The sequence below is a fragment of the Chiloscyllium punctatum genome, chromosome 45 (assembly GCF_047496795.1).
Source record: "Chiloscyllium punctatum isolate Juve2018m chromosome 45, sChiPun1.3, whole genome shotgun sequence".
NCBI classification, from domain to species: Eukaryota; Metazoa; Chordata; class Chondrichthyes; order Orectolobiformes; family Hemiscylliidae; genus Chiloscyllium; species Chiloscyllium punctatum.
The window spans coordinates 18,892,708-18,914,526 of NC_092783.1; the positions used below are offsets into that span (position 1 = coordinate 18,892,708).

The 21,819-nt window shown below is 42.6% G+C and overlaps 1 protein-coding gene across 1 annotated transcript in view; it reads right to left on the minus strand.

Moving 5' to 3' along the window:
- LOC140467066 (uncharacterized) overlaps positions 1-21,819 on the minus strand; it is a 75,196-nt gene that overhangs the window by 20,723 nt on the left and 32,654 nt on the right. The window contains exons 11-13 of the mRNA XM_072563126.1: positions 17,435-17,485; positions 12,455-12,555; positions 6,536-6,661 (exon numbers count right to left, since the gene is read on the minus strand). Coding sequence (XP_072419227.1) covers positions 6,536-6,661; positions 12,455-12,555; positions 17,435-17,485 — 278 coding nt within the window. The remainder of the gene's footprint in view (positions 1-6,535; positions 6,662-12,454; positions 12,556-17,434; positions 17,486-21,819) is intronic.

Genomic DNA, 21,819 nt, shown 5'->3' on the forward strand with positions numbered 1-21,819 from the left:
CAAAACTCAGTATTTACAAGGATATTGCCAAGATTGGAGGGTTTGAGCTATAGGAAGAAGCTGAATAGCCTGAGGCTGTTTTCCATGGAGTGTTGGAGGGTGAGCAGTGACCTTATGGAGGTTTGTAAAATCAGGAGCAGCATGGATAGGATAAACAGCATGATCCCTAGGATGGAGAGTCCAAAGCTAGATGGCATAAGTTTAGGGTGAGAGGGGCAAGATTTAAAAGGGTCTTAAGTGGGCAATGTTTTCATGCAGAGGGTGGTGGGTGTATGTAATGAGCTGCCATTGCAAATGGTGGACATTTATATGATTACAAGATTTAAAAGGCATCTGGATGGGTATATGAATATGAAGGGTTTAGAGGGATATGGGCCAAGTGCTGGCAAATGGAACTAGATTAATTTAGGGTATCTGGTCAGCATGGACAAGTTGGACTGAAGGGCCTGTTTTTGTGCTGTACATGTCTGACTCTGATTGATTTCTGGAGTGTCTTAGGGATGGTTTTGTAGAGCAATATATTGAAGAGGCAACTAAAGGACATACTCTATTAAAGATCGTATTATGTAATGAAAAGGGGCTAATTAACAAATCTTGCTGCCAAAAACCATTCAGGAATGAATGGCCAGAAAATGACAGAATTTTACATGATGTTTGAAAGTGAGGCAGTTAATTCTGAAGCAGGGTGTTAAATTTGAATAAAGGAAATTATGAAGGCATGAGACCCAAGTTGGTTGAGGTGGATTGGAAAAACACATTATAAAAAAGGACATGAATGTACAGAGGCAATGGATAGTCTTTAAAAAAAAAACTATTACATGGCATACAGCATTTGGACATTCCTTCAAGTACAAGAGTCAAAAAGACAATCACGGCTAACAATACAAGTTCAGGATTACATGTGATTACAGGGAAGGGTCTAGAGTGTACAAATTGGGAGGTTTATAGAATGCAGCAAAAGGAGAGCCAAGAAACTCATAAATAAGGCGAGAATGTAGAATGCATATAAATCTAGCAATGTAAAAACAGATTATAAAAGCTTCTGTACATATGTTAAAAGGAAATGTTTTGCCAAGATGAGTGTCAGTCCATTTTAGGCAGGGTCAGGACAATTTATGTTGGGCTCAGAGAAATTTATAGAACATAGAAAAGTACAGAACAGAACAGGCCTTTTAGCCCACGATGTTGTGCCAAGGATTAATCAATAGACAATAGACAATAGGTGCAGGAGTAGGCCATTCTGCCCTTCGAACCTGCACCACCATTCAATATGATCATGGCTGATCATCCTTAATCAGTATCCTGTTCCTGCCTTATCTCCATAACCCTTGATTCCACAATCCTTGAGAGCTCTATCCAACTCTTTCTTAAATGAATCCAGAGACTGGGCCCCCACTGCCCTCTGGGGCAGAGCATTCCACACAGCCACCACTCTCTGGGTGAAGAGGTTTCTCCTCATCTCTGTCCTAAATGGTCTCCCCTGTATTTTTAAGCTGTGTCCTCTGGTTCGGCACTCACCCATCAGCGGAAACATGTTTCCTGCCTCCAGGGTGTCCAATCCTTTAATAATCTTATATGTCTCAATCAGATCCCCTCTCAGTCTTTTAAACTCAAAGGTATACAAGCCCAGTCTCTCCAGTCTTTCAGTGTAAGGTAATCCTGCCATTCCAGGAATTGACCTCGTGAACCTACAAGGTAAAAACAATGACTGCAGATGCTGAAAACCAAATACTGGATTAGTGGTGCTGGAAGAGCACAGTAGTTCAGGCAGCATCCAACGAGCAGCAAAATCGACGTTTCGGGCAAAAGCCCTTCATCAGGAAGGGCTTTTGCCCGAAAAGTCGATTTTGCTGCTCGTTGGATGCTGCCTGAACTGCTGTGCTCTTCCAGCACCACTAATCCTCGTGAACCTACACTGCACTCCCTCAATAGCCAGAATGTCTTTCCTCAAATTTGGAGACCCGAACTGCACACAGTACTCCCGGTGTGGTCTCACCAGGGCCCTGTACAGCTGCAGAAGAACATCTTTGCTTCTTTACTCAATCCCTCTTGTTATGAAGGCCAGCATGCTATTAGCCTTCTTCACTACCCACTGTACCTGCATGCTTACCTTCATTGACTGGTGTACAAGAACACCCAGATCTCTCTTGTACTGCCTCTTTACCTAAATTGTTTCCATTTAGGTAGTAATCTGCCTTCCTGTTCTTGCCACCAAAGTGGATAAACATTTATCCACATTAAACTGCATCTGCCATGTATCTGACCACTCACCTAACTTGTCCAGGTCACCCTGTAATCTCCTAACATCCTCATCACATTTCACCCCGCCACCCAGCTTAGTATCATCAGCAAATTTGCTAATGTTATTACTAATACCATCTTCTATATCATTAACATATATTGTAAAAAGCTGCGGTCCCAGTACTGATCCCTTCGGTACCCCACTGGTCACTGCCTGCCATTCCAAAATGGAGCCGTTTATCACTACTCTTTGTTTCCTATCAGCCAACTAACTTTCAATCCAAGTTAGTGCTTTGCCCCCAATACCATGCACCCTAATTTTGCTCACTAACCTCCTATGTGGGTCTTTATCAAAAGCTTTCTGAAAGTCCAGGTACGCTACATCTACTGGATCTCCCTCGTCCATCTTCAGCGTTACATCCTCAAACAATTCCAGAAGATTTATCAAGCATGATTTCCCCTTCATAAATCCATGCTGACTCTGACCTATCCTGTTACTACTATCCAGATGTGTCATAATTTCATTCTTTAAAGTAGACTCCAGCATCTTTCCCACCACTGAGGTCAGACTAACTGGTCTATAATTTCCTGCTTTTTCTCTCCCACCTTTCTTAAAAAGTGGTCCAACATTAGCCACCCTCCAATCCGCAGGAACTGATCCTGAATCTATCGAACTCTGGAAAATAATCACCAACGCATCCACGATTTCTCGAGCCACCTCCTTCAGTACCCTGGGATGTAGACCATCAGGCCCCGGGGACTTATCAACCTTCAGACCTAACAGTCTCTCCAACACCAATTCCTGGCAAATATAAATTCCCTTAAGTTCAGGTCCTTCAGCCACTGTTACCTCAGGGAGATTGCTTGTGTCTTCCCCAGTGAACACAGATCTGAAGTGCCAATTCAATTCTTCTGCCATTTCTTTGTTCCCCGTAATATATTCCTCAGTTTCTGTCTTCAAGGGCCCAATTTTAGTCTTAAGCATTTTTTTGCCTTTCACATACCTAAAAAAAACTTTTACTATTCTCCTTTATATTATTGGCCAGTTTACCTTCGTACCTCATTTTTTCTCTGCATATTTCCTTCTTAGTAATCCTCTGTTGTTCTTTAAAAGCTTCCCAGTCCACCGTTTTCCCACTTATCTTTGCTATATTATACTTTTTCTCTTTTAACTTTATATGTTTCTTAACTTCCCTCGTCAGCCACGGCCACCCATGCCTCCTCCTAGGATCTTTCTTCCTTTTTGGAATGAACTGATCCTGCATCTTCTGCATTATACACAGAAATATCTGCCATTGTTCCTCCACTGTCATCTCTGCTAAGGTATTGCACCATTGAATTTTGGCCAGCTCCTCCCTCATAGCTCCATAGTTCCCTTTATTCAACAGAAATATTGTCACTTCTGATTGTACCCTCTCCCTCTCAAATTGCAGATTGAAGCTTACTGTATTATGGTCACTACTTCCCAATGGCTCCTTCACTTCGAATGTAAAATAAACCTAATGTAAAATAAAATAACTTAACCTACACACCCCTCAATTCACTGCTATCCATGTGCATGTTTAAAGGGGGAGGTATAATGATGCTGCTCGTTTAACAAGGTTATGTTGTCCTTAGTTTTTTTTCAGAGGGGTGGTAAAGTTCTGATGTGTCTGGGCTTTTCTGCTTGAGAATGCTTTTAAGTCTTTCTTTCAAAACACACGTACAACGGAAGGGGAGTGGCTAGTTCTCCCAGGGTTTGGTTTGGTTTTAGCAGTTTGCTTTGTTTGCAGATGCTGGTCAAGTTTTAGCTGGGGAACCAGAGAAGTTACTGGGGACCCAGAAGAACTGCTCCATTCTCCGACATCTCTTCTGTAAGAACCTGTGTTTGAATTTACATTTTTGGTCATCGGGCTGTTTAGGGGATGTTGCAAGTATGTGGAACAGCATCATTCAGTTGCGATAGAGTCAACTGGGTTTTCAGATAAATTACATTATTCTATATTCGGTTCTCTTTTGTTCATGTATAAACAAATGCTGTTTTGTTTTAAAACTGAGTGGTCGGGCCGGCTGCATCGCTCCTGGAATATCCACTTTACACCTGTTTAAAACAACTAGAAAAGGTAGGATCGAGGCTACCTTCTAGAAATGTCTTGAGGGGGTTTGGCCTGGTCCATACAACTTTTGATAAAGTGCCTTAAAGGAGGCTGTTTCAAAGAAAACACATGAGGAAAAGCTAACAGGAGGCACTACAGAAATTCATCAATGTTTCTAAGGCAGCCCCCAAACCTATGACTACTACTATCCAGAAGAACAAGGGCAGCAAGTACATGGGAACACCACTACTTGAAAGTTCCCCTCGCTATCCTGACTTGGAAATATATCACCATTCCTCAGTGTCACTGGGTCAAAATCCTAGAACATTCCTCTAACAGCATTGTGGGTCTACTTGCACCAAATGGACTGCAGCAATTCAAGAGGGTAGCTCCACCACCACCTTCTTAAGGGCAATTAGAGATGGATAGTAAACACTGACCCAACCAATGATGTCCACTTACTGTTAGTGAACAACTAGCATGGATTGATTGATTAACAGATGGAAAACAGTAGGAATAAATGGGTCATTGCTGCATTGGTAGGCTGTGATTAATGGCATGTCAAAAGGATCAGTACTTGTCCCAGAGTTCAGAAGTATATCAATAATTTGGAGGCAAGGATAAAGTGTAATATTTCCACATTTATGGATGATACAATGCTAGGTGAGAATGTGCAATGTTAGGGAGAAGTTGGACAGCTCCAGGAGAACTTGGTCAGGTTAAGTGAATGGACAAGAACATGGAAGATGGAAGATAGTTGTGGATAAATGTAAAGTTACCTTTATTTGGAGACACAGACATGCAGAGTATTTCTTAAATAGCATAACATTTGGAAGTGGAGATGTACAAAGGGAACCAGGTGTTCCTGTTGATAATTTGGTGGAGAATAATATGCAGATGCAGCAAGCTGTTAGGAAGGCTAATGGAATGTTATCACAAGAGGATTTGAGTAGAGGAATAGTGAAGGCTTGTGTTAATTATACAGAGCTTATATGGACAGCACTTGGAGCAGTGTGTGTAGTTAAGAATCATAGGACAAGTGTTCTACAGCACAGAAATGCCTGTTTGGTCAACTGAATCTATACTGCTCATGTCTTTGGCTGGTATTGTACATCCAAACACTTCAATGTGATGAGGGTTTCTGCCCTTACCCTTATAGGCAGATTAAATTCCAGATTCCCACCATTGTCTGGGTGAGAAACAAAAATCCTCACATCCCTTCTGCCCCTTACCTTATAAATCTATGCCCTCCCTGGTCACTCAGCCCTCCATCAAGGGCAAAGTTTCTTCCCATCTAAGCACCTCAAGTTTCTACACCTCAATCTGGTCACATCTTAGTCCACTCTGCTTGAGTCTTTGAAATTCTTTTCTGCGGCAAGCAGTTAAAACTGAGTAATTGAGTATATTTAAAGGCAGCATTAGACTGATGATTGATCTCCAAAAGAATCAAAGATTATATGGTACCAACAGGAAAGTAAAATTCAGACAATAATCAGATTGGCCATGTTCATATTGAATGGCAGAGCAACTCAATATTTTTATTTCTGACAATCTGAAGAAATGTAAACACTTTTGGTTCAAGGGACAAGCATGTTATCATGACACATTGATGAATTACAGCACACTTGGAATATGTGCATTTTTAAAAGTACAGAGTTTTCTCACAGGATGATAGTCACTTCGTAAAAGTTTTGATGTTGACATGGAATCATACATGAGAGAACACGAAAGGAGACCGTTTTGCCCATTGTGCCAACGCTCATTCTATCATTGAGTTAACCAATGAATTCCTCTGCTCTTTCAGTATAGACCTGTCAATGTGTTTCCCTTCAAGTGTTTATCTTGTTCTCTTTAGAATGTTACTTCCAAATATGCTTCCACCACTCTTTCAGGAACTAGAATCTAAAAACATTCCCCCAGAAGTACAGCAAATCTTATAGAAACTTAGGTGCCAATGCTGATAAGAGAACTATTCAGGCCTCTTTCAAGGAGATAATGCCTCTGGAGCATTAGAAAGAAGCATGAATCCTATTCTTTGGCAGCTAAGTGCAAGAAATATTCAATGATTTTACTAGAATGCTAATCACATTGGCTACTTTACTCTGTTAAAGTCTTTAAACAATAAAAGGCAGAAAAGAAAGGTATCAGATTATAATTCTTCACCAAAGAAGATGAGATACTCCTCCCCCCCACCCAGTGCTCAATAATCGCCATCTTACCCATAAATCATGCTGTCCGCAGATTCAATCTCACAGCGTTGACAAGGCAGCATACTTTGAGCTGACTCCGAAGCTAGGCGCTGTCCATGGTTCCCAAATGAGTTCTCATGAGGCTGTTGTTGCCTGCTGCAAGATAGGCAACATAGGCTATTAGCAATGCAAAACCAAATCTTTCCTCAACTTGCTCCATTCCAAATGTATCTAGTCCTCCTCTCTATTCCCTCTTTCCTTTCACTCTCAGGACTTTAAGAAAATTCAGCCCATAGATTCCACATTAGTTGGAGAGTTGAAAAATCAAGACAGATGTGTCTTTTACTTTGCTCAGAAGGTTTATTGACTTCCTCAGTCTTCATCCTCTCATTCTACACTATTACAGGTGCTCCATAAATACATGAACTCAGACAATTCCTAGTTACCAGCTTTTTTTTTAAACTTAAATACGGACATTCCTAATAAATCTTATTATGTGATTAACTAGACATTAACAAACTATGCCTAGCTAGGCCTTTTGATGGTCCTTAACTCAATAGTGATTATGTTTGGTGCAATCTGAGCTACGTATACTTATACAAGGTAATGGCTTGGTGGTGTTATCACTGGTTGATTAATGCACTGGTTTCAGGGTTCGTATGGCAGATAGAATGTGAAATCAATAAAAAATCTGGAATTAATAGTCTAATAGTGACCATGATGCCATTGGTGATTGTTGGGAAAACCAAATCAAATTCACTAATGTTTTTGAGGAAATGAAACTGCTGTCCTTACCTGTGACAATGTAGTTGATTCTCAACTGCCCTTTGGGCAATAACTGCTGACCTAGCCAATGGTACCCCAATCCTCTGAATCATAGAATCCCCACCGCATGGAAACAGGCCTTTTGACCCATCAAGTCCACACCAATTCTCCGAAGAGTTTACCACCCAGACCTAACATATCCCCGTAACCCTACATTTCCTATGACTAATCCACCTAGTCGGCACATCCCTGGACAATTTAGCATGGCCAAACCACCTAACCTGCACATCTTTGTATTGTGGGAGGAAATTGAAACACTCAAAAGAAACCCATGGGGAGAATGTACAAACTCCATATAGAGGATCAGCCAAGGCTGGAATCAAATCAAGTTCCTGGTTCTATGAGGCAGCAGTACTGACCACTGAGTCACTATGCCACCCTTATGGATGGATAATAAAAAATGTCACTTGCCTGCATTTTCTTCATTTCTTTTTTTGTCCTCACTATTGCAAAACCTATCAATTCCTCTTTTGAAAGTGCTCAGTGATTGAACTTGCACAGGCCTCTGGGTTAAAGAATTCCAAAGGTTTACCACTGAAACACCCATTACTTGGGCGTACGCATCCCAAAATTGCTCCAGCCTGACTTTGTGACACCGTTAGAACAAAATCAGTCCACCAAGGACTTAATCATCCATATCATTACTCAACCTTCCTCCTCACCTCCACTGTAGTCTTAGTTTTACCATCCAGTCAGTAAATCATCTTCAACAAACCATGAAACACATCGCCTCCAACACCTAGGAGGGTGTTAAAGACCATAACTTTTTTAAAATTTATTTTTCTGTACTTTCAATTGTGGACTGAAATGGGAGAAAGGTTTGTTTTAGAAAAGGATTGCTGCAGTTTTTAAAATTCACCCAAAACTCAATAGAAGCACTGTTTACACAACTGCTAGATCAAGGAGTAGTAGGTAAGCTGCAGCCAAGGGCTGTGAAAAATTGAAAATTCAGCCAGCAACAAGTAGCTGATTGATCAGTGGACTAGTGACCAGTTATAGATGACAAAGCTTTTCTGCCTGTCAACAGCTATGTGATTGGTTGCCACGTAGCTGAACACAGCTTGTGGCTCTGAACAAGAAGCTATCAGATATCTGCAAGGCAAAGAGCTGTCTCTTTTCTTCTCTGGAAGAACCATCTTAAGCTGAAAAAAAATTTCCCCCAGCGGTTGCTAGAAGCTGTGGCTCTTAACCATTAAGCCAGAGACTTCATAAATGTGAACCAGCCACCTCTTGCAAACAAATAGATGCTTCCAGGGAAGGATGTGGACAGCATACCCTGACAAGCCAATTGGGTCATCTCAGCAAACCCTGTGGACAAGGAGCATTGAAATGCCTACCCTTCCAACCATGACACCAATGTCTTTTCGGTCTGTCTGGATGTATATATAGAGAGGCCGTTTATAAGGGTGCTGGAGTTCTAACTGTCAGAGTCATATGTCAAAGTTTAATAATTAAACGTTTTAGAGTCACAGAGATCTACAGCACAGAGAAAGGTTCTTCAACCGATCAAAACCGACTATCTAACTATCCCAAAACCATTTTCCAGTGCTTGGCTTTGCATGCTTTGGCATTGCAAGTGCACAGCTAAATATTTCCTAAATATTTCAAAGGCTTTTGCCACTATCATACAAGAGGTAGGTTCTACATTCCCCACAACAAAGCTTCTCCTCATGTTTCTACCCCTTACCTTACATCTATGCCCCCAGCAATTGATCCCTCCACCAAGGGAAAATATTTCTTCTTTTCTACCCCATCTATGTCCCTCATCATTTTATACATCTCAGTCATGTCTCCACTCAGTCTCCTCTGCTCTAAGGAAAACAACCTCCGTCTGTCCAATCTCTCTTGAAAACTAAACCTCTCCAGCCAAGGCCTGGTAAATCTCTTTAAAACCCTCGCCAGTGCTATCATATCACTCCTGTCATGTGATTTCCAGAACTGTGCACAATACTCTGGCTGTGGCCTAACTAACATTTTATACCTTTCCAGTACAACTCCCTTGCTTTTAAACTCTGTGTCTCGGCTGAAAGACAAGTAGTCTATATTACCTTCTGAACTATTTTATCCAAACATCCTGATATCTTAAGGGACTGATATCATGCCCACCTGACCCTAACCCTATCACAGGTCCCTCTGATTCTTGGTCTTTCCCAGGGCCCTACTGCTCACCAGGTACTCTCTTGCTTTGTTTGTCCTGCCCAAGTACATCAAAATTGGACAGGGGACAGTGAAGAAGGTGATCTAAGAGTAGAACAGGATCTTGATCAATTGGGCCAATGTGCAACGAATGGCAGATGGAGTTTAATTTAGATAAATGTGAAAGTGTTGCATTTTGGTAAGACAACCCAGGACAAGGCTACACAGTTAATGGTACGGCCCTGGGGTGTGTCATTGAATAGACAGGGGTGCAGGTATATAATTCCTTGAAAGTAGCATCACAGGTACACAGGGTGGTAAAAGTGGCAATGGCACACTTGCCTTTATTGATCAGAGCATTGAGTACAGGAGTTAGGACATTATGTTACCGCTGTACAAGACATTGGTGTACTGCATACAATTCAGGTTGATCTGGATTTATTCAACTAGCAAGATGGAAAAGAAATGTATATGATGTTACCAAGACAGGAAGGTTTGAGTTATAAGAAGTGGCTGGTTAGGCTGGGAATGACCTTATCGAGGCTTATAAAATCATGAGGGGCATAGATAAGATGCATAGCCAAACTCTTTTCCCCATGGGTAGGGACATCCATATTAGAGCATAGGTTTAAGGTGAGAAGGGAAAGATTTAAAAGTGACCTGAGGGGCAACAGTTCCACGCAGACACTGGTGTATATATGGAGCAAACTGCCAGAGGAAGTGGTAGAGGACGGTACAATTGCAACATTTAAAAGGCATTTGGACAGGTACATGAATATGAAGGATTTGGAGGACTATGGACCAAACCCAGGTAAATGGGACTAAGTTAGGAAATCTGGTTGGCATGGACGAGTTGGACTAAAGGATCTGTTTCCATGCTCTATGACTCTATGACTCTGTCACCTCACATTTAGAGTCATAGTCAGAGAGATATACAGCACAGAAACAGACCCTTCGGTCCAACTTGCCTGTGCCGACCAGATATCCCAACCCAATCTAGTCCCATTTGCCAGCACTTGACCCATATCCTTCTAAACCCTTCCTATTCATACACCCATCCAGGTGCCTTTTAAATGTTGTAATTGTACTAGCCTCTACCACTTCCTCTGGCAGCTAATTCCATACATGCACCACTTTCTGTGAAAAGATTGCCCCTTTAATCCCTTTTAAAGCTCTCATCTGGAATGAGGGGGTGCCCCGAGGTGGCTGAGATAAATGGGAGGGGGTGGGGCTGGAGGAAGGTAGCTGGGAATGCGATGGGTAGATGCAGGTGGGAGGGGATGATGGTGATAGGTCGGAGAGGAGGGTGGAGCAGATAGGTGGGAAGGAAGATAGACAGACTGGCCAGTTCAAGAGAGCAGCGCCAAGTTGAAAAGTTGGAACTGGGATAAGGTGGAGGGAGGGGAAATGAGGAAACTGGTGAAATCTGCATTGATCTTGTGTGAAGGGTTGCAAGGCAGAAGATGAAGCATTCTTCCTCCAGGTGGCCATTAGTTAGGGTTTATCAGTGGAGAAGGCCCAGGATTTGCATGCCCTTGATGGAGTGGGAGGAGGAGTTAAAGTGTTCAGCCACAGGGTGGTAGGGTTGTTTAGTGTGCGTATCCCAGAGATGTTCTATGAAACGTTCTGCAAGTTGGCAACCTTTCTCCCCAATGTAGAGGAGACCACACCAAGAACAATGGACACAGTAGATGATGTATGTGGAAGTACTTGTGAATCTCTGCTGGATGTGGAAGGATCCTTTGGGGCCTTGGATGAAGGTGAGGGGGAAGGTGTAGGTACAGATTTTGCACTTCTTGCCGTGGCATGGGAAGGTGCCAGGAGTGAAGGGTGGGTTGGTGGGGTTGTAGACCTAACAAGGGAGTCGCGGAGGGAATGGTCTCTGCGGAATGTGGATAGGGGGTGGAGAGGGAAATATATTCCTGGTGGTGGGGTCTGTTTGTAGGTGGTGAAAATGGCGGAGGATAATGCGATGTATGCGGAGGTCGGTGGTGTGGCAGGGGAGTTCTGCTCTTGTTGCAATTGAAGGAATGGAGTTCAAGGGAGGAAATGGGGGAAGTGAAGGAGATGTGCTAGAGGGCATTGTTGACCATGTGGGAGGGGAATTTGCAGTCCTTGAAGTAGGAGGCCATCTGGGCTGTTGTATGGTGGAATTGGTCCTCCTGGGAGCAGATGTGGCAGAGGTAGAGAAATTGGGAGTAAGGGATAGCATTTTTACAGTAGGCAGGGTGGGAGGAGGTGTAGTCCTGGTAGTTGTGGGAGTCGGTGGGTTCGTAGTAGATGTCCATGTTGAGTCGGTCACCAGAAATGAAAATGGAGAGGTCCAGGAAGGGGAGGGAGATGTCCAAAATAGTCCAGTTGAACTTAAGGTCGGGGTGGAAGGTGTTCGTGAAGTTGATGAACTGTTCAACCTCCTTGCAGGAGTATGAGGTGGCATCGATACAGTCATCGATGTAGCAGAGGAAAAAGTGGGGAATGGTGCTGGTGTAGGTGCGGAAGATGGACTGTTCCATATACCTGACAAAGAGGCAGGTGTAGCAGGGGCCCATACGGATGCCCATAGCTACCTCTTTTATCTGGAGGATTGGAAGGAGAAATTGTTGAGGGTCAGGACCAGTTCAGCCAATCGGATGAGTGTGCCACTAACACTTTTTGACTCTGCTCTCCAGCATCTGCAGTCCTCACTTTCTCCAAGGATATCAAGTGCATGGATACACCAAAGTTTACTGCAAGGAATACATCATTCCAGCCTGACGATATCCCACTATTCCCTCAATATCAATGGTCAAAATCCTGAAACTGACTAACCATCAACACCTTCACCCCACACACACACATACCACAATGCTTCAAAAAGTCAGCTTCACCAACATCTTCTCAAGGGACAGTCATGTACGCATAATAACTGACAGCCTTTTTTGACCAATGAGATTACAAAATATCGAGCGACCTGACAATCATCTACTTAGGTTCAAGTTGTGCTTTTACCTGTTTTGTGGTGGCACGTTGTGCCTGGAGATCTTTGTAGAGCTATAATCCATCTTGCACTCTTCACTGTCAACTGTGTTGGAGTCTGTATTGTGAAAAATCTATTGGAACAGAGAGAAGGAAGAAAAGTCAAAAGAAAAGCAATGTGGAAATTAAACTTAGTATTTAAACAGTAACTCACGTGAATTAAGGATGCCCCAGTACACATGGCAGCTAATTAAATTAATCTTTGTGTAATATAGTCAGTGTTGTATTATGAATTGCTAATTTGTGCTCCCACTAGCAAATCATCAGACAATCTTGAGAAGATGTTTGAGAGAAAGATATTCAGGTGGACATTGGGAGAAGCTCCCTTACTCTTCCATAGTAGAGTATCTTGTTATCTTTTACGTTGACTGAGAGTGGACAAAGTTCATCCGAAAGGCAGTATTTCCAACAGTACAGCACCCCAACAGTACTGTGCTGATAGGTCAGCTTAACTAATGTGCTCAGGTCTTGAAGATACAACCACTGACTCAGAATCATGGACTCTACCGCTGAGCCACCAAACACATCAAGTCTACTGTAAGGATTAACAACAAAAACTTAACAAGACAGTCCATTTTAATATGATTACATGTTTTCATATTTTAGTTGGCAGAACTTGAATAGGTTGTAAACATATTTGTTCACCCGCTATGAGAATTAGGGAGACTATGTTGACTTGGGCTGGCATCTCCAAACCATGATGCTCAAACATTGCTTACCTGAGCCAAGTGATGTCACTCTAGTCCCACCGAATCAAAGGGCTGCTCTTCTCATAAAGAGACACGGCTTCTGGTGAATTTAATCTGAAGGTCACCACACCTCAAATAATGGGTGGAGTTGTGAAGCCCCAGCCATGTCTTGTTTGTGTCTTGTTAACTTTGGTCTCAGCAGAGTGGTTGTATTTTCACAGGTAACATTTACATTTATTTATTTTACTCCTTGACTACCATCAGCACAGCTTTGCCTTTTGCATTGGACACTCTCACCATTTGCTCCACTTGCTCCTCCTCACCCTCTGACTTTTGGCAAACCACCATTTTCCAAACCCTTTCAGCTCTGTAGAGCAGTCGTATCAGAAACTTTGTTTTTCTCTCCACAGGTGCTGCCAGACCTGCTAAGTTTCTCTAGCGTATTCCCTTTTAACTCTGGTCACTAAGTTTAGGTACTCTCCTCTGAGATATAATGCAAGTCCCTCCCAAAACATGTACAGTTTTCATGGCAGTCGGGTGCTCTTTAAGAACTGTGGCTGTAGGGAATTATGCCTCTGACTTCAGAGCTTTTGAAACACATGACACGCAGTGTTCTCAGAGCGCCAGAAGTTGATATTAATAGTTCATAATTGAACCACAGGCCAGTTAAGCCTTTTGAAGCAGAGAAATTGCAGACATCCAGTGCCATAGGTCCAAACTCCAAGCCTTCTTGTCCTTGAATCTTGCAGAAAACGTAGAGAATCCAAAGTAAACGAGCTAGCTAAGGTAAGGTAATGACATGGATAAATGAAGAAGGTGCCAAATTGAGAACAGCAGCCATAGGGAGATTTATCTGTTGCTGATATCTCCATATCAACTGGTTGTCAGACAGATGCAGCCAACAGCAAAATACTCAGTTGCTGACTGACATTCAGACTATACAACTGACATATGAGGTGCAATGTGCCAAACACCGTGAAATGGATATCCCTCTATGGAAAACTTTCTCCCTGTATAAACTGAAACTTGTACTCCAGCCAGGTGGCTCTCAGCGCTCAGTGCTGAAAGGATTATGTAATGTTACAGGTTTTAGGAGCTTCTAGTAAGACATGGAATAATCATGACAGTCACTTCCATAATCAATTCCGAGCCCTAAAAAGAACATATGTATAAACCGCTTCTTGAGAGATTAGAACTCTTATCTCATTATGAATATATGGAAGTAATTACATTCACCTGACCAAAGTTTTTCTAATAGCAACTACGTAACCATTGCTGATTATCATTAAAATGATATCTAATTCACTAAGGTCCATTAGTGAAGGAAATCTGCCATTGTTACCTGGTCCAGCCTACATGTGACTTCAGAGCCAAAGCAATGTGGTTTACTCTTAAGTTAAGAGTTAGGTTAACTCATCACCTTAGTGACACCCACATAATTTAATAGAATAAAAATAATTCTATAACCTGTGAGAGACAGAGATGAGTCCATGTCCCACATTAGTTGGACCCACATGGAATTGAAAGAGATGTTGGCTATTAATTATAATCAATCATCAATAAGGGGGCATTTATAAATGATACTGAAACTGAAATGGTGTGTTCTCAAAACCTCGAAGTAAGTGTTAGACTGAGTGGCACCAGTACTTTCCTTCACTAGCTGGCTTACTGGACCAGAACATTGTGCTCCAGATGTAATGTCTAACAGATAAGGCAATCAGCATACATGAGATTCCTGATATACTAGCTGTCAATGCTATGGAGAGAGTTCAAAGAAGATTTAATCGAGTGCTGCAAGGGATCAGAGGTAGTTATGTGCAGAATTTGAACTGCTGGATTATGAAAGAAGAGAAGGTTTGAGGGAGGGTGTTTAAAATTGTGATTTTGATGGATTAAATGAGGATAGAGTAAGTCCAGTGGCAGAGAGATCAGCAACCAGACGACACAGATTTAAGGTGATTGATATAGAAGCTTGAGATGACACAAGGAAACAAATTTACATAATGATTTGTGATATGAAAAATGGCCATGACAGGGAGGCAAAAGCAGATTCAGTAATAATATCCTACAGAGAAATGGGAAATTATTCAAGGAAAATAATTACAGAGCTACGGGGAAGAGCTGGTGAGTAAAATTAGATAGCTCTTTTTGAAACAGACACAAAGCGCCAAATGGTTTTATTCCTCACTGCATTCGTTTATAATTCTATGAAATAGATGGATCCTTCAAAGTACTATTACCAGCCTCCTTCTGTGTTGTATGGTGCTACCATTCCATACCAGGGTCAGGAACTTTACCACTTGATGGTGACCATGAGCAAGAGAAGGCTCCTCACTTTTTCAGGGTGCTTGCCATCCCAACTCTATAGCCATTAATTGACTAAGCCCATATGATCACTTTACACCAATAAGGTTACACCTTCTTGCAACTACTGGCAACAATTGTGCTAGTCTGCTCATTGTAGCGGGGGTGGGGCAGAGGCGCTTGCAGTGTGTGTGACCCAACAAGTATTGAGCTAGATCCTCTGGAATCAAAATGTCAGTCATGATCCTTGTTATCTCCTGCACAGGCATTACAAGTGGCTATCTATAGGGCAAACCTGAATTCTGTGTCCTATTTTCCTACATCAGGAGAATCTACAATTGGCCTGTAGCCTTAATTCCCTGGCACTTGGCCTGAGGAGTGCAATTCTATTTGTGTTTTTTTAATTGTGGCTTGGATTTCTGATTCCTGATTGTGCTGTCTGAACCTGGATGGATGTTGTTGATGCTAGTGATTGTAATGAAGAAGATAACAACATGAGATCGACTCACTTTCATTGGTTCATGGATTCCACTTCATATGAATCAAGATAACGGCTGAGTAGGGTTCCTGAGCTGGGACTCATCCACTCCAACTGCTCGTTTTTCCTTTCATCTTTTCTCGCTTTTTTATTAGTTAGTTTTTTTTGTGTCACCTTACTTTCTGAGGGAGCTCGGTTATGGAGGCAACGGGGACAGTAGCAGCTTTGGGCCTGGAGCAAGTCATTGGCGCCAGGCGGCTGGTGCAATGCTGCCATGGATTCTTTTAAGTCTGGAGTGCTGATGTGGCTTATGGGCTCAGTGATGACCCAGACTGGGATTCTGGCGATCTGTGGTGAGGTGGCTGGTGAGCTGGTGTGGACTTGTAATGGTCAGTGGCCAGACAGAGTTGTGCGTGCCCAGTGCAGGGGAGACTGCTTCACATGAGGAAGAGATCAAGCCCTCGTGGGGAAGCCCAGTGTAGAGCATCTGCAGGCCCATGGCTAGAGCAGGACTGTAATTCTTTATTTTTTCTACTTTATTCTCAGAAGGACTGTGATATCTTACATATAACTTACAGTCGGTTCTGATATAACATGATAGTTCCATTCTCCTGTGATCTCACGTTGTAAGAAAATTGCTCAATAGCTGCGCCATTTAAACTAATGGGGCCGAAATCATGTTATAGCCAATAGATTTAAGGAAAGTTCACGTTCTACAAATAATGGTCTAAATCCTTCAATCACGTTAATGTCAATTTGCGTTGAAGAAACACATGTTATTAGCAGAACCCACTGTAGTTCTTTATTTTTCTGCTCTGTCCTAAGATTTTGTATCTAAAATGGTGCCGGGTGTGGAGACTTTTCACTGGGCTCCTGTATCCCTGTACTTGAGTACACGTGACACTAAACATGTTTCTAATTCTAATGTGACTCACCATTCCCACATCTATCCACTCTACATGGAGCTTGGAAAACAATCTCCAAAATAACAAGCTGTTCACTGTTTTGAGTATACATTAGAGTGGTGCTGGAAAAGCACAGCAGTAGACTGATTTCCAGCATCTGCAGTCCTCACTTTTGCCTTGTTCACTGTTTTGAGTTATCTCAATCTCATTCCTTAAAATGCTGTTGTTTCCCAAGGTGCAATAACTACCCATCCTTCACATTGGCCTTAGTCCCAATCTCCGGGGAGACGCTTGACTGCTTTCTGGTCAGTATGGCTTTTTCCATTTCTCTCATGAATCGGTCATGTGGAGTTAGGGATCGGGTTGAATCACCACCAACCCATTTCACGGAAAAGCTGACTTCCTACTTCCTACATTGAGAGGAAACACTCACCTCAGCATCGTGGCCTGTCCGACAAGCCAAGACTCCAGAGATGAAAGACCCAATTTATCCACACACTGCCTCTAAAGGTAGGTAATTAAAATGATCTAAAGCAGATACAATGCAAAAAAGTGAGAAATTGGATTGTACACTTACCATGAGCTGTTTTGGAATGACAGCAATGCTTACCCTCCTGCGAGCTGTACTCTGGTAAATAAGAACAAATAAGGGTTTCGTTTAAGTGCCGTTTCAGAATGGATCCATCTACCATAACACAGGGAACAATTCACTATTACCATTCTGCATAGCAATGGAAGAGATAGCTTTTACCTGTCTTGCCTTAGTAATGCACCACTATATTGAAATTCCTATCCAGAGAATCATATCAAGATCCACATAGACTGGCTGAAATATATCTGAATGCCCCATCACTGGAATGCAAAGTTCAAGAATATAGACCTGAACCAACTTCAAGGTATCCTTACTGACTCACAGCTTGGTCCCTGATAGTACACATAGACAATGGACTTCATTGCATTACAACAGAGGTTCCAGTGGCATGCATTGCTTCAAGTGATCTAAGGGAGGATAGATTGTGAGACCTGTACACCCTAATATTACATGCTTTGACACAGTGATGTTCTCATGTGCTTGTTGAGTTGAATCACAGTTATTTAACTGGACTTCAAGAAGGCCTTTCATAAAGGTGCCACACAGTAGGCTACTGAGTAACATAAGGGCTTATGGTGTTAGAGGCAAGGTGATAGCATGGATAGAAACTTGGCTGTCTGGCAGAAAGCAGAGAGTGGGGATAAAAGGGTCCTTCTCAGGATGGCAGCTGGTGACAAATGGTGTTCCTCAATGCTCAGTGTTGGGACCATCAGTCTAGATGAAGGAGCTGAGGGCATTCGAGCTAAGTTTGCAGATGATACAAAGATAGATAGAGGGACAGGTAGCATTGAGAAGGCAGGGAGGCTGCAGAAGGATTTGGACAGGTTAGGAGAGAGGGCAAAGAATTGGTAGATGGAGTTTAACATGGAAAAGTGTGAGGTCATGCACTGTGGTAGGAAGAATAGAGGCATGGACTATTTTCTAAATGGAGAGAAAATTCAGACGCCTGAAGTGTAAAGAAACTTGAGCGTTCTAGTCCAGGATTCCTTCAAGATAAACTTGCAGGTTGAGTCAGGATTTAGGAAGGTATACAAAATTATGGCATTTAATTTGAGAGGATTTGAATATAAAAGCAGGGATGTACTTCTGAGGCTCTGTAAGCTTCTAGTCAGACCATATTTGGAGTATTGTGCAGAGTTTTGGGCACCATATCTCAGAAAGGATGTGCTAGTCCTGGAGCATGTTCAGAGCAAGTTCATGCGAATGACCCCAGGACTGAAAAGCTTAATGTATAAAGAATGTTGAGGATTCTGGGTCTGTACTCGATGCAGAGAGTGAGGGGGGATCTAATTGAAACTTACAGAATACTGAATGGCCTGGACAGTGGATGTTGGGAAGATATTTGCATTGGTAAGAGAGACTATGACCCGAGGATACAACCTTACAGTAAAGGGAAGACCTTTTAGAACAGAGATAAGGAGAAATGTCTTCAGCCAGAGAATGGTGAATCTATGGAATTCACTTCCACGGAAGGCTGTGATGGCCAGGTAATTTGGTATATTTAAGACAGAGATAGATTCCTGAATATCAAGGGTTACAGGGAGAAAGCAGGAGAATGGATTTGAGAAACTTATCAGCCATGATCAAACCGCGGAGCTGACTTGATGGGCTGAATGGCCTAATTTCTGCTCCTATGTCTTATGGTCTTATGGTCTCAGGCTGACAGACTGACCATGAGACATAACAGAATACTGTGACTGTGTCAAAGTCCTGTAACTCACGGCACAGCAATACAATGGGAATATCTAAGCAGCTTAGACTGTAATGGTTCAAAAAGATGGCTCACCACTTCCTTTTCAAGGCAAACTAAGGATAGGCAGGAAATGTCGACATTGCATTGATGCCCAGGAACAAGGATTTATTTTCAACAAACTCAGACACGGTTCTTTTAGAAACTAGTTTATGATTACATTTTCTTGCTGATATCCGAGGAGATGGTTTAACGAGGTTAAGATTAACTTGCAGGAAGTAGTGAATCAAAGTGGGAGCCAAAGAACTGACGTTTGAAGTCCACCAGCTTGTGTGACTCACACATACAACCTGCCAGCTTTAACTACATTGTGATTTCTGACACGAATGGATGCCCTAAGGTATTGAGGCTGCCATGGAAACGAGAATCTTCCACCAATAACAGCACTCACCAGAGACGTGGGATTAAATTCCCGCCATTCTGCAAGCTCAGAGGCAGACACCCTACACCATCACCAACACACATTTCCAGGGTGGTCCTAGACTGAGTGAAATGAACAGTTTTGTGGATAACTTACAGACCATTCTGTGGCATGTTGCCAAATTATGCTCAGTGATAGCACGGGAAAGACTGACATAATTTCAAGGTTTTATTGAAATCTTTATTAAATTCTGACATGAATTTATTTTTCAGAGATATGTTTCTCCTTATCAGCAGAGGGCTTTTAGCTTCTTGCAGGCTATGACCGAGCAGGAAATAGATAGAACATAGAACATAGAAAAGTACAGCACAGAACAGGCCCTTGGCCCACGATGTTGTGCTGAGATTTAATCCTAATGTAAAATATATTAACAAACTACGCACCCCTCAACTCACTGCTATCCATGTGCATGTCCAGCAGTCGCTTAAATGTCCCCAATGACTCTGCTTCCACCACCACCGCTGGTAACGCATTCCATGTATTCACAACTCTGTAAAAAACCTACATCTGACATCTCCTTTATACCTTCCTCCTAATATCTTCAAACTATGACTTCTCATACCAGTCAATCCTGCCCTGGGGAAATGTCTCTGGCTCTTGACTCTATCTATTCCATTCATTATTTTGTACACCTCGATCAGGTCTCCTCTCTTCCTCCTTCTCTCCAGAGAGAAAAGTCCAAGCCTATTCAACCTTTTTTCATAAGGCACACCCTCTAGTCCAGGCAGCATCATGGTAAACCTTCTTTGCACCCTCTCCAAAGCCTCTGTATCTTTCCTATAACAGAGCGACCAGAACTGGACACAATATTCCAAGTGTGGCCTCCCCAGGGACTTGAGGAACTGCAGCAAAACCACACAGCTCTTAAACTCTATCCCCCTGTCAATGAAAGCCAAAACACCATATGCTTCCTTAACAACCCTATCCACTTGGGTGGCAACTTTGAGGAATCTATGTACTTGCACACCCAGATCCCTCTGTTCCTCCATACTGCCAAGAATCCTGTCTTTAATCCTATATTCAGCATTTGAGTTTGACCTTCCAAAATGCATCACTTCGCATTTATCCAGGTTGAACTCCATCTGCCATTTCTCATCCCAGCTCTGCATCCTGTCTATATCGCGCTGCAGTCTGCAGTAGCCCTCTATACTATCGACAACACCTCCAACCTTTGTGTCATCTGCAAATTTACTAACCCACCCCTCAACCTCCTCATCCAAGTCATTTTAAAAATTACAAAGAGCAGAGGCCCAAGAACAGAGCCCTGCGGGACCCCACTCAACACTGACCTCCAGGCAGAATACTTTCCATCTACAACCACTCTCTGGCTTCTGTCAGCCAACCAATTCTGAATCCAGACAACCAAATCTCCCTGTATCCCATACTTCCTGACTTTATAAATGAGCCTACCATGGGGAACCCTATCAAATGCCTTGCTGAAGTCCATATACCCCACATCCACTGCTCAACCATTGTCGACCTGTCTTGACACCTCCTCAAAGAACTCAATAAGATTTGTGAGGCATGACCTGCCCCAAAGCCATGCTGATTCCTTTAATCACACTATGCTTTGCCAAATAGTTATAAATCCTATCCCTCAGAATTCTTTCCAAAACTTTGCTGATCACAGACGTAAGACTGACTGGTCTGTAATTGCCAGGGATTTCCCTATTCCCCTTCTTGAAAAGAGGAACAACATTCGCCTCCTTCCAATCCTCCGGTACGACTCCCGTGGAGAATGAGGAGGCAAATATCCTCGCGCCCAGTGACTTAGCAACCTCCTTTTCTCGCTTCCCAGAGCAGCCTAGAATAAATCTGCTCTGGCCCTGGCGACTTATCAATCTTAATGTTTTCCAAGATTTCTAGCACATCAACTTCATCAATCTTGATCTGGTCAAGACTGTATCTCAGCTCCTCCAAGTTTTCATTTACAACAAATTCCCTTTCCTTGATGAAATCTGAAACAAAAAACTCATTTAGGGCTTCCCCTATCTGCTCAGACTCCACGCACAAGTTCCCTCTGTTATCCCTGATCAGCCCTACCTTCTCCCTGATCATTCTCTTATTCCTCACATATGAGTAAAATGCCTTTGGGTACTCCATAATCCTTCTTGCCAAGCCTTTTTCATGCCCCCTACTGGATCTCCTCAGTCCAATTCTGAGCTCCTTTCTAGCAAGCCTGTAATCCTCTAAAGCTGT